Source organism: Neophocaena asiaeorientalis, unplaced genomic scaffold, assembly GCF_003031525.2.
Source record: "Neophocaena asiaeorientalis asiaeorientalis breed wild unplaced genomic scaffold, Neophocaena_asiaeorientalis_V1.1 scaffold345, whole genome shotgun sequence".
NCBI lineage: Eukaryota > Metazoa > Chordata > Mammalia > Artiodactyla > Phocoenidae > Neophocaena > Neophocaena asiaeorientalis.
Window position 1 is genome coordinate 3,307,108 of NW_020175181.1, and position 13,632 is coordinate 3,320,739.

General features: G+C 36.5%; 1 protein-coding gene across 5 annotated transcripts in view; it reads right to left on the reverse strand.

Moving 5' to 3' along the window:
- The window catches only part of NCOA1 (nuclear receptor coactivator 1), a 251,137-nt gene that overhangs the window by 80,418 nt on the left and 157,087 nt on the right, over window positions 1-13,632 (reverse strand). For all 5 annotated transcript variants that reach the window (XM_024764475.1, XM_024764480.1, XM_024764477.1 and 2 more), the window contains exon 6: window positions 9,212-9,309. In XM_024764475.1, the coding sequence (XP_024620243.1) occupies window positions 9,212-9,309 (98 nt within the window). The remainder of the gene's footprint in view (window positions 1-9,211; window positions 9,310-13,632) is intronic.

The following is a 13,632-nucleotide window of genomic DNA, read 5'->3' on the forward strand; positions in this document are numbered from 1 at the left end:
AGTCACATATCACAAACCACGGAATCTGAGAGAAGATCCAGAATACAGAGGTTGACAGCAGTACCTTATTTATAATCTTTCTGTTTATCGCAACATATTACAGTTTACTTGCTATAGAATGTATAAAAGCAATAAAATCAAGACCTTTAAAAAGTAGAACATTTATAGAATTTTGTAACAAGATGTAACCACCCTTTGTATCATACAGGGGTTTGCTAGTTACTGGTGGCAAAAGACTTAAGCCATCCAGCAATGTTGATGGGCTACTCATTTTTGTTTTTGAAAAAGGTTAAGTGTCCCAAGTTTGCTGACCTTTTCTATGATGCTGGGTGCTAATGATAATATCCTACTAAGCAGGTATTTTCCAAATAATAAACACACCTAATTTTGTTCCTTCAGGGTAAAGATGAAATTTTAACAATGAATAAAAAATAAACTGCTTTCAAAAAGACACTTATGCTATAGAGACAGCACGTGAAAATGGATGTTTTGAAATGTTACCAGTTATAATTTTGTTGCTGAAAATGATGTACACCACTTATAAAAATTATCTTCTCAGTGTAAAACATTTAGAAACAAAACCTTTTCCCTGTGCAAAATTCTTCCAATAAAGAGTTTCAATGGGCTTTAAAAACCCGTGTTTTAAAAAAGGAAAATGCAACTGCTTTTGATTAATTTGGAGAATCACTATTTGAGATAAAAAAAGATGGAATTTAGGGAATTCCCTGGAGGTCCAGTGGTTAGGACTTGGCGCTTTCACTGCGGGGCAGGGGTTCAATCCCTGGTCAGGGAACTAAGATCCTGCAAGCTGCACAGCATGGCCAAGAAAAAAAAAAAATTTGAAATTTGAAGAAAAACCTTTGCATAATTGGTAGATAGGATTTCAAAATGAGTATCGTGACTTAGTAAACTCATCCAATGATATATTTTTCCATTTGTATCTACCTCATTTTTGTGAGGTGTTTTTTACAGCTGATAATTTAAGCCAAATATTAAAATAAACTGAACTCGAAACTACATCTTCAAATCACTGCGTCCCAAAGCATTCAACCAAGATTTAAAAAAACATGAAGTACAGCATTGTTCTCATTAAAAATACTGCTAACACTTTCTTTAACAAGAACAAAAAGAAATAAAACTATTTTTTTTCCACCTGACTGCTGTTGACTATTTTTCATTTAGTTCATAATGCAAAGAGGAGAGGGATGTGATTAATAATCTAAAACCCTCAACACTAGATAAACCCTTTGCTAAACTATTGTGGATTTAGATGAGCACAGGAAAGCACCCTCATATCTAATTGTTTTCTTAAAGTCAGATTAGCTATAAATTTCATAACAGGTGATCTATCTATCTATCTATATGTATATATATTTGTCCGGCAGTTTATATTAAAATAGGGATAACTGAAATACAGACATATTTTTTAAAAAGAAGATCTAAAAATTCTTTAAAATGTTCTTAGCTATTAATTGAATCAGTGTAAATACAATTTAACTTTCTTTTTTCTTTTTGGTCTCTTTAAAGAGTTTAATAAAGAACAGTTTGGGTATAACAAAGTATCATAGTTCAGAGCAAGAAACAGGATTGATATCAAAACACAGGCAAGTAAAAAAACTTGGCCATTTCATGATGAACCACTTCCAAGGACCACACCATCCAGCTTCTAAAGCACTACCTTCTTCTATTTTCCATCTAGTTTTCAGTGTGTCCTTTTTAGCTCCTTGCTCTCTGCCTCCCTAGTGACACTGTCTATCTTCAAAGCCACAGTTTCCCTTGCTTTTTTTTATATAAATTTATTTATTTTATTTTATTTATTTTTGGCTGCCTTGGGTCTTCATTGCTGTGCGTGGGCTTTCTCTAGTTGCAGTGAGCGGGGGCTACTCTTCGTTGTAGTGCGCGGACGTCTCATTGCAGTGGCTTCTCTTGTTGCGGAACACGGGCTCTAGGCATGTGGACTTCAGTAGTTGTGGCTCGCGGGCTCTAGAGCGCAGGCTCAGTAGTTGTGGTGCACAGGCTTAGTTGCTTCACGGCATGTGGGATCTTCCTAGACCAGGGCTCGAACCCGTGTCCCCTGCATTGGCAGGTGGATTCTTAACCACTGTGCCAGCAGGGAAGCCCTCCCTTGCTTTTTCCACTCTCCATGTCTGTCTCTGACTATGTCTGGAAGTTATCCACTGTCTGCCGAGGGGCTGGGAGAGGTTGAGACCCACTCCTGGGATCATCTCTGCCCAATCTGAAGACTGTCCAGCAGTGGGCACAGGGCTGGTGGTGCAGACCTCGAGCACCAGCAAGGCCCAGGGATTCACCTGGACTACTCGGCGCAATTATTTTTAAGGCATTTGTGAAATCCAAAGGATTTAAACTTCCTTTGCAGTAGGCCTGGAGTCCCTGTAGTCTCCTGTTTCCAGACTTTCTGGGACTTCTCCAAGTTCTCCCATTGACTGCACCTGACCTCAGTGCCAAGCTGGGAAGTTATTCTAGTAGCTGGCCTCTGGAATATGCAGCTGGTCAGCCTTACAGGGAGTACAGAACTTTCACCAGGTCTCTGTTTGGCCTCGGTTACATGGACTCATCCTTTCCTCTGAGAAGTCTGGGGCATCATATTTCTTTTGAGCTTCTCCAGAAAAGGTTGGCTTGGAAAACAGGTTAACAGAGGCTGCCCCACAGTTGCAGAGAGGTCCTGCTGACCTTCTCCTGAGATACAGACAGCCTGTCCTGTGCTAGAAATGCATATTTTTTGTTTTTTTTTTTAAATTATAAATGAAATATAACTTAAACTTTTTTTATGTATGAAAATTAAGTAGATAGTATAAGATCTGCCAAAATCCCACCCCCAAGAGATTGGTAACATTTCAAGGAATCCTTTGAGACTATTCCTATGAATATACAAACATCTTTAATTTCTAAAAGTTTGTCTGATTAATATAACCTGCTAATACTTGTTCTTATCCTACAAGTTTCCCTCATATGTTGTGCATATAATTAACTTCCAAGTGTGCTCCTAGGAAGGAATCTTCCTGTTTCTCCAAGTCCTGACAGCTGGGCTGACATTGAGCTATACACAGGAGATGATAACAAATGCCACTCCATTCTGTACAGCATCGTCAGTTGGAGGGGTTTTTCTCTCTACCCAGGATATCAGTCTTTGAAGAGGACCACCTTGGGTCTCAATGCAGGGTTCACACTGGCCAGGGCTTCTCACAGGGCCCTCGCTTTAAATGACTACACAAGCTTCACTAAGTAACACCTAAGTGTCAGTCACTGGACAAAGTTCTGGGAATAAAGCACATATTCTCAACAATTTTATAGCCTCTGATGGGAAAAAAACAAGTACGTGTAGTCACATTATAGTACAATGGAGGAATTCATAAAGGTTAGGTACAGAGTGAAGCACCCAAACGGGCAAAGGGTTGACTGTTGTCGGTAAGGTTTCCTGGGAGGAGGCCACATGACACCTCAGCTGAGGCTTGAAGGACACAGCAGTAACTCGGGTGGGCAAGGGGTGGAAAGAACATTCAAAACAGAGGAAACAGCTCAGAGGTTTAAAAAAAGAAAGAAGAAATCACCTTGTACTTACTTGTCATATTTGTGTTATATTTAACAATAAAAAGGTTTTTTGAAAAAGCTTCAAGGAAAAGCCAAAAAATAAAAAGAAAGAAAGAAAAATTGGCCATGGGGATCATCTTGAAGGCAATGTTTTTAAGCAGGAGACTGACATGATCTGCTTTAACAAAGACCCTTCTGGCAGTGGGTGTGGCATGTGGACTGGAAGCACGCAGACAAACTGTGACGCTACTGTGATGCTCCAGTTCAAGCGCGAGCCCGGATCAAGGCAATGGCAGTGCAAGTGACAGAAGAGGCAGAAGAAACAGATGTGGTGATCTCTAACAGCTGTGGGAACAAGCGCTTGGGGTGATCCTTCACTAATGACTTTAGCGTTCTGGTAGATGAGTGCCTTTCCCTAACAAAGGGAGTTCGACGGGGGAAAAAAAATCTAGTTCTTAATTTTTTGACTTTTCTTCTTTTTTCAAACAGGAGATAAAGGGATCGATTATAAATTTAGTTTTAGAAATGTTATATTTGAAATGACTGAGGAACTTTCTGGTAGAGATGTTCAAAAGGCAGCAGGATATGATGAAAGGGAAGCTGTGAAAAGAGATATGGGCCAAAGACAGACATTTTTGACTTACAGGTACATACAGTATCATTTCGTTTTTGTTTGTTTTTAACTACAATCATCTTTTCCCCTTCCACAGAATATGTGATTTCCTTTGAGGAGTTACTTCTTCCCCATTTAATAAAGTCTCGTGAGATTCTTAATCAGGCCATTGGGAAACTTCCTCCCTAAATGTGAGCCTTGAGAATTACAAAAAGAATGAACATGGCTGGAACACATTCATTCTGGCAGCCGGGCACTGTCCAGATGGGTCTTTTGAAGAGACCATTCATACAGTTTCTGCTTTCTAGCCTCCATAAGATGCCTTGGTTTCACCTTATTTCTAAGCACAGTTCTGTGGTATCCAAATAGCATCCCAATAAATTCACATTTGCTTAACTTAGTCATAATTGGTATCTGTTGCTTCAAATCAGAAAACCCTAATTGGTATTTTACACACACACGCACACGGACACATCATATAGACAGAGACATAGATGTTGATAAAACTGTCCAGGAAATGTGCACAGAACAAAAAACAAAAGGAAAAGAGTCAAGGCCAGAACCTTGGGGGATGCTAACATTTAAAAGGCAGCTAAAGAAAGAGAAATCTGAGAAAAAGGCTAAAGCGCAGCCAGAGAGGCAAGGAGATAGTTTTATAAAAGAGGCTCATGAGGAGTTTTAAGGAAGAGGGAAGTGGGTGGTCAACAGTGTCAAAGAGCCACAAAGCAATGTAAGGAATGGTATAATACGAGGTTAGGAGGCCTGAACGCACATGCAAGGAAGGTATAGGGAGACTTCTGTGACTAACACAGAATTTTCTTGTGGAGCAATAGGAAATAAGCAGCGTTAGAGTCAGATAATGCAGAGCTGTGAACAGGGGTAGAGGAACTTAGACAGCAAAGAACACTGGAGAATGAGGAGCTTTAAAAAAAAAAAAGCCTATAAATTCTAATACCACTCTCTCTTTTGTTTTATTTTGTTTTTTGTTTTTGTCTTTTTTTGTCCACACCATACGGCATGTGGGATCTTAGTTCCCTGACCAGGGATCGAACCTGCGCCCTGTGCACTGGAAGTGCAGTGTCTCAACCACTGGACCGCCAAGGAAGTCCCATCACTCTCTCTTTAAGTGTAGGAAATTACCTCCAATACCTTTATTCTTAACTCGTGCTACCTTTTTATGTTTAAGAAAAAGGAGGGGGCAATATATTGAAAATTGTATGGTGAGAATTCCTCACGATATCATGGCTATTTGGTCACCTTCTAGATGTGCAGATCTTCTACCTGAGCAGGCCCCTCTAGACTGATGACAAATAGAACTTTCTGCAATGATGGAAATGTTCTTCTGTGTTGTCCAATACAGTAGCTACTAACCACATGTGGGTATGGAGCATTTTAAACGTGGCTGATGAGAATTTTTCTCACCAGACATTCAGCAAAAATGTCTGAATTTTTCATTGTATTTAACTTTGAATAGCCATGTGTAACTATCTTACTGAACAGTGCAGCTCTAGACTGCAGCCTGGATAAGTCAATGAACAATCTCGTGGTGGCTTTTCTACCACTTCTTCTCTTAGGCGCCCTGGATTAGATTCCATAAAGTTTAAGGCAATGAGGCAGATTGGGAGATACAGAAGAAGGGTTAGAAAAGGTTGTCAATAAAGGTAACTTTGAAGTCTATAAATGTAATTCTACTTTACAGTCTCAGTTTCACATCTGTATAGCTCATAAATAAAAATATTATTAGCTCCTTGAAGTCAAGAACCTAAATACATTTTTATTCTGAATTTTTGGAACTTCTAATTTGATGTGTTTTTTCATATTTGAAAATGCTTGCCTAATGACATGTAATTCATGTGTAATGTTGTGTTACAGTTTTCCTTTGATTCATAGTGGTTTTCAGGGTAATAATTTCATCATCTAAAAAAAATGCTTTCTTCTTATAGCAGTTTTGAATGGATGCTTTCCTGTCGTTTTCTGTTCATTTTAAAGTGTTATAGATTTTTCTTACACAGAAATAACAAATGTCTATGTAAATTAAAGCAGTAGTAGTATTCTCTGGCTCCAGTTGTGCTGTTTTCAGTTTGTGGATAATCTATTTGCTCTCCTTATTGATCTCTGTGGTTTCTGAAGAACCTGTGGTAAAACTGGGATTTAAATGACTACCACTTCTCTACAGGAACTCCACAAATCTCAAGGACCTCTACACCTTATACTTTTTCAGTATCTCAAATGGCATTATATGCAGAAAATACATTTCATAAATATTTAATGAATTGGCAGGAGATATAAAGTTCTTAGGCCAGTTTTAAACTTAGGGACACCGAGAAGGCAGACAGAACCACAACAGAAAAACTAGAAGATATGAAGAGACTAGTCTACTGATATCCTGCAGAGTAGAGGAGATAAGCAATAAGTGCTAGGATGGGTCAGGTCTCATCCTAGGATGGGAAGGGCCCAAGTGTAACCAAGCAGTGGGATGCGGATAGGAACCAAGGCTGGGGAAGAGATGGGATAGCGGGAAATGAGCCTAAAGTACTTTTCTTTCTTTAACTTATTTTCCTCTAATGGCTTATATTAAAAAATTTAAAATACAGCAAAGTTGAAATAATTTTGTAGTGAACATCTGTATATCCACCACACAGATTCTACCATTAACATTTTTACTATACTTATTATAACACTATTTCCAAAAGGCAGTCATGTGTCATGCAATCAATTTAAGGGGTTGTGAAAAGAATAAAAACATCAGAGTCCATCACATGTGGTGGCTTTCCCCTCCCCCAGTTATATGTTATACACTCACCCAGAGGGTAGTTTCTATCCAGCTTCAATGGCCAATGTTTTTTTATATTTACAACACTATAAAATATGTGCTCATTCCCCTAATAAAAATCATTAAAACCAACAGCCTAAAGTAACAAAGCGCTTGTATAACTTGGAGGGGAAAAAGAAATTTAGGTTTTGAGGGGGAACTTGCTAACAGGAGAGTCAAAAATATTTAGCAGCCTGTTAAAAGTACAGGAATAGCGTTCGGAAAGAGGTTAAAGCAAGAAGTACATATTTGAGAGTCATGTCTAAAGAGATAAAAGCTGAAGCAAATGATATTACTTGGGCTAAAAAAACCAAGCACTAAATTTTGAGAATGTTCTCACGTTAGCGGTGTCGGTAGAGGGAATTATGGTTCATACAAAAACAGAAGAATAGTTAGGGTAATAGGAAAAAATGTATAAAGGAGTTAGAAAATCAAGAGACCTATACAAGTTTGAGTGTTAGGAAGACTTCACCAGAAAGAAGGGCCTTGAGGTAGGACAGGAAAGGAGAATTTATTTAATTTTATAGATATTTATTTTTAAATATGTGTATGATTTAAATACACATATTTATATTTAAGTATATGCACGTACATAATAAACATACATATATAAAAAAATAAAATTAGGCCTAGAGATGGAAAAGTCTAATTTGTGGGGAATGAGTGTGTATATATACACACATATATGTGTTTTTAAACATTCATGTATGAAAAAGGAGTACTTAAGGTGATGAGTCTGCTCGGAAACAAAATATCTGTTTTGAGAACAGACGGAGGAAAGATTAGATAGGAAAACACGGGTGAAAATTACACAGTAATTACAAAGTAATTCAAGATTAAAAATTCTTCATTTTAAAAAGTTTGACAAAGTTGTTAAAATAGTAAGTTCTCTTATAATGTCTACATAAATAGTTTTAAAATTTTGGTCAGGAAAACACCTACTGTAATAAACTGAGGCATCCCTTACTCAAAAATGAAATTCTACAGTAGAAATTAGCACTAGATAGCTAAATAATTCTAAAAGTTTTATTTTTCCCAACTAGTCCTAACTATAATAAAGAAGTAGCAAAGCCAGACAGTTGTCTTCAGTTTTCCATCCAACCATTAGAATGCCTTTATCAAAATTTCTTTTTCTTTTTTAACATCTTTATTGGAGTATAATTGCTTTACAATGGTGTGCTAGTTTCTGCTTTATAACAAAGTGAATCTGCTACATATATACATATATCCCCGTATCTCCCCCATCTTGCGTCTCCCTCCCATCCTCCCTATCTAGGTGGTCACAGAGCACCGAGCTGATCTCCCTGTGCTATGCGGCTGCTTCCCACTAGCTATCTATTTTACATTTGGTAGTGTACATATGTCCATGCCACTCTCTCACTTTGTCACAGCTTATACCTCCCCATCCCCGTTTCCTCAAGTCCATTCTCCATGTCTGAGTCTTTATTCCTGTCCTGCCCCTAGGTTCTTCAGAACAATTTTTTTTTTTTTTTTACTTGATTACTGTAGCTTTGTAGTATAGTCTGAAGTCCGGGAGCCTGATTCCTCCAGCTCTGTTTTTCTTTCTCAAGATTGCTTTGGCTATTCAGGGTCTTTTGTGTTTCCATACAAATCGTAAAATTTTTTGTTCTAGTTCTGTGAAAAATGCCATTGGTAGTTTGATAGAGATTGCACTGAATCTGTAGATTGCTTTGGGTAGTATAGTCATCTTCACAATGTTGAATCTTCCAATCCAAGAACATGGTATATCTCTCCATCTGTTTGTATTATCTAAAATTTCTTTCATCAGTATCTTATAGTTTTCTGCATACAGGTCTTTTGTCTCCTTAGGTAGGTTCATTCCTAGGTATTTTATTCGTTTTGTTGCAGTGGTAAATGGGGAGTGTTTCCTTAATTTCTCTTTCAGATTTTTCATGATTAGTTTATAGGAATGCAAGAGATTTCTTTGCATTAATTTTGTATCCTGCTACTTTACCAAATTTATTGATTAGCTCTAGTAGTTTTCTGGTAGCATCTTTATGAAAATCTCTCATGTTCATTATTCACATTTAATTTTGAAATAGTAACAATGGTCAATATAGTTTCTAAAATAAAATAATTATTAAAAGTTCCTTAACGCTTTACTTTGTTTTATAATTTATTAATTGGATGTTAAAACCTAAAAGAAGATAAAGAAAAAAACCAAATTGGCTAGAAAAAAGATTCTGATCACTTTCTGAGTCAATGAGAACAGCTACCTCCAAAAGAAGAGGTCCCAAGGATTCCTTTTCTATCACTCCTTGACTACTCGACGAGATGTCTGACTTCTGTACTTCATCATCAGTTGTTGATTTCTCTGTAACAAAGCAGCAAAAAGTCACACATCCAAAAAGAGCTCATTTCCATAATGGCAAGTTTATTAAGACATGAATTTACCTAATTTCAGATTCAAATAATATTTATTCATTATGTAGGCACTTTCACATTTAATCTTAATTATACTCATTTTATGGATGATGAAATTGAGGTTCACAAAGGTTAAATAATGTGTCCCAAATGATATAACTAATAAATGGCAGCAGGAGGATTTGAATTCTGACCTACCAAGTCCAGTGTACCAACAAATGGAAAATATGGTGTAAAAATATACAGCCTTTTAAAAAAAGTCTACACCAAATATTTTAAAGAAATAAGTAAATTGTAAAAGAATAATTATTTCCTCCATCTTTCTCCTTTCCTGATTTGATCAGTTGCCACTTAAGAGAGAGTGAAGGTACGATTCTGTGAGCCTGCGTGAAATAGCTAACTTTTCACCTTCATATCATGATGATCTGATTGATAAAACTGCAACTGTTAAATGATTTAGAATTCTTTTGTGTGGCGATGTTGAAAAGTCCATCCATCATCTTAAAGCAGCAGCATACTTATATAAAAGTTTCCAATCTGTCAGACTAATTAGCTCACCAAAAAGCAAATACAGTATTACTGAATATAGAGATTCATTTTTTTCACTTTAAAATATGAAATATTTCAAATATTCCAAAAAATACAGAAAGTGGCATAGCATACAGTCACACAGCCACCATTCATTTTTCACAGATGTTAACATTATTTGCTTCAGGTCTTTCCTTTTTAAATAAATAAAATGCTACAAATAGAGCTACAACTCTACCACTATTCCTCCTCTGTCCGTTTTCAGAAGTAACCAGTGTTCTGAGGTCAGCATAAACATTTCTAAGCATGTTTTTATACTTCAACTACATATGCATGATTTTTACAAATATATTATTGTTTTGTGTTTTAATGTTTACATAGAAATATACAGACTTTTTCAACTTTTTCCACTCAATATTATGTTTGAGATTTAACTATACTGATACATATAAATTTCATACACTCACTTGAACTGCTGTATAGTATATGAATAACCCACAGTTGATTTCCTAGTCCCCTATTGGTAGACCTTTTGACTTCTTACAATGCTGTAATAAACTATTTTCAGTATTTCCTCTTTTGCACATTTGTGACACTTTCTTTAGGGTAAATATTAGAAGTGAAATTGCTGGATCACAGGGTCTGTGCATTTTCAACATTACTAAGTTTGACAAATTACTCTCTATGTACCACCAGTAACATACAAAGGTTATTGTTTTTCTGTATGCTGACACTTGATATCATCACAGCTTTTAATTTTTGCGAACCTAATGGGTGTAAAATGTTATCTCATATAGTGTTTATAATAACAGCTTTACTGAGCTACAATTCACACAGCATACCATTCATGGATTTAAAACATACAATTCAGTGGTTTTTAGTGTATTCACAGAGTTGTGCAGCCACCAACACAATAAATTTTAGAACAATTTCATCAACCCCAAAAGAAACCCCATACCCTTTAGCAGTCATTCCTCATTTTCCCAACACTCCCAAGCCCAAGGCAACCACCAATCTACTTTCTGTCTCTATAGATTTGCCTATTTTTGACATTTTATATAAATGGAATCATATAATATGTGGTCCTTTGTGACTGGCTTCTTTTGCTTAGTGTAATGTTTTGAAGATACATCTATGTTGAAGCATTTATCAGTACTTCACTATTTTTTATTGCTAAATAATATTCCAGTGTATAGGTATACCTCATTTTATTTACCCATTGATCAGTTGATAGATATACTGTTTGCTTCCACTTATTGGCTATTTATGAATAATGCTGTTATAAACATTTGTGTACAAGTTTTCATTTCTCTTGGGTATATACCTGCAAGTGGACTTGCTGGGCCACATGATAACTTTATCTTTAATATTTTGAGAAACTACTGGGCTGTTTTCCAAAGTGGATGCAGAATTTTACACTCTCACCAGCACTGTATGAGGGTTTCAGTTTCTCCCATCCTTACTAACACTTGTTACTATCTGTCTTTTTGACTGTAGCCACCCTAGCAAGTGTAAAGTGGTCTCTCATTGTGGTTTTGATTTGTATTTTTCTGATGGCTAATAATATTGAGTATGTTTTTCATGTGTTTATTGGTCATTTGTGTATTTTCTTTAGAGAAATGTCTACCCAGAGCCTTTGCCCATTAATTAACTGGGTTATTTATTTTTAAATTATTATGGTATAGGAGTTTCTCATTTAGTTCTAAGATGTACTTCCTTCATCATTTCATGTGTTTCTAACATTAAGACAGGTTTTGTTTCTTAAACAGTTCCAAAAAAACATAAAACCATCAAGTCCAAGTACATTAAGTAACTATGCATGATAAGCACAACAAACAAAATTTTAGGCAAAACCCAAGGCAGGAGTAGCTACATGACTGGCCTAAGGCATGTGAACAGATGAGACATGCAAGGACAGAGTCTTGTCCTTAAAGGGACAGAAGCATGCCTTCCTGTTTTCTTCTTTCCCTTTCCTGTCATCAGGAACACGTACAGATGAGCCATGTTTAACCACATGGGTAAGGGCAATACCCTAGGAATGGCACAGCAAAACAGATGGAAGGAATCTGAGCCTCTGACACATGCCTAGACTACCTTGTTAAAGCCACTGTATTTTGGGTCTCTTGCTACAGTAGCCTTGTCTGTATCCTAACTAATACATTCCGTATTTCTCAACAACATGCTTATTTGCTATATCCTGACTGTGCCCATGTTAGACATAATCTATTAACATGCCATCATAAAAGGTAAGAATTTAACTTACTTACATCAACCATCTAGACACACATACATATCCCCTCTTCCCATCCTCCCAGTATAGTTACAATAATTTTTAGAGCAGTCAGTATTTAGTATCTATGTTACTATGGCCATATAAATATAGTCCACAAATGAGTCAAGGTATGTGCTATAATTTACAATTCTCATATTTCATGTTTTAATTTTTCTGTGAAGTTTGATTCATCTCTAAACTCTCCTCCAGACTAAAAAATTCCTCTCAATTTGGTCAGTCATCATATACTCTATGTGTTCCATTTTTTTCCCCATAGAAATATTCCTCCTAGAGTTCTCTATCCACCTGCTCCAGTTGGGACTGGCTACTTCTTTAGTCTGCTGCTCAACTGTAACCCTGGGTCTCCTTCTACCTTTCTTTTGTTAAGATTCCATGGTTTCCCTGGGCTAAGATCCTATGCCTTTCTTTCTTGGTTTACTACCTTGGTCTTGATAGATATTTCTGAAAAAAAGTACACAGGAGATAACATTCTTGAGGCTTCAGATGTCTGAAAATGTCTTTATTTTGCACTCATATTTCATTTGGATGAACACAGAATTCTAGGTCCAGGATACTCATTTTCAGTGTTCCTATTTGGAAATCCGGACCCTCCTGAAAGTAATCTAGTATGTGTCTGTTTTTTCCTCTCTCTTGTTTTTTCTTTCTGGTGTCTAGAAATTGTGCATTGGTGTGAGGTTTTTTTCTTTCTTTTTTATTCATTGTGCTGTGCACTACATGTGTGCTTTCCGTCTGGAAACCCATATCCCCTAATTCTGAGAACTTTTTGGTTTTTGTTTCTTTGCATTATTTCTTATAATTTTGGTCTGTTTTTTTGTGTTTTTTTTTCTGGGACTAATGATGTGTTATACCTCCTGAACTAATCCTATACATTTCTATCTTTCTCTTGTTTTCCTTTGCTTGTCTTTTTTATTTTACTTTCTATGGGATTTCTTCAAATTATCTTTCAACGCTATATCTTTTTATTCAACAAATATTCATTGAAAGTCTACTATGTACCCAGGAACTGCTACAGGTATTAAGGATACAATGGTGAACAAAGAAAAATCCTTGCCCTCATGAAGCTCTAGTGGGGGTAGGCAGGCAATAAACAAATAAAATGTGTAATATGTTAGATGTAAAAAATACTGTGGGGAAAATAAATCAAGGAAGATGTAGAGAGGTGTGTGTGTGTGTGTGTGTGTGTATGTGTGTGTATTAGATAGGTTAGTGAGGGACAAGTTCATTGAGAAAAAATATTTGAACCAACACATAAAAGGGATGCAGGAGTGAGCCTTGTGTATATCCAGGGAAGAGAATTCCAGACAGAGAGAACAGCAAGTGCAAATACCTGAGGCATAGTGTTCCTGGAATGCTTGGGGCAGAGAGTATGAGAAAATAAGGTAATAAGGTAAAGTTTTTTTCAGCTATCCTGATTTTAAGCTCCAATGTTTCATTTTATAGCATCTTATTCTT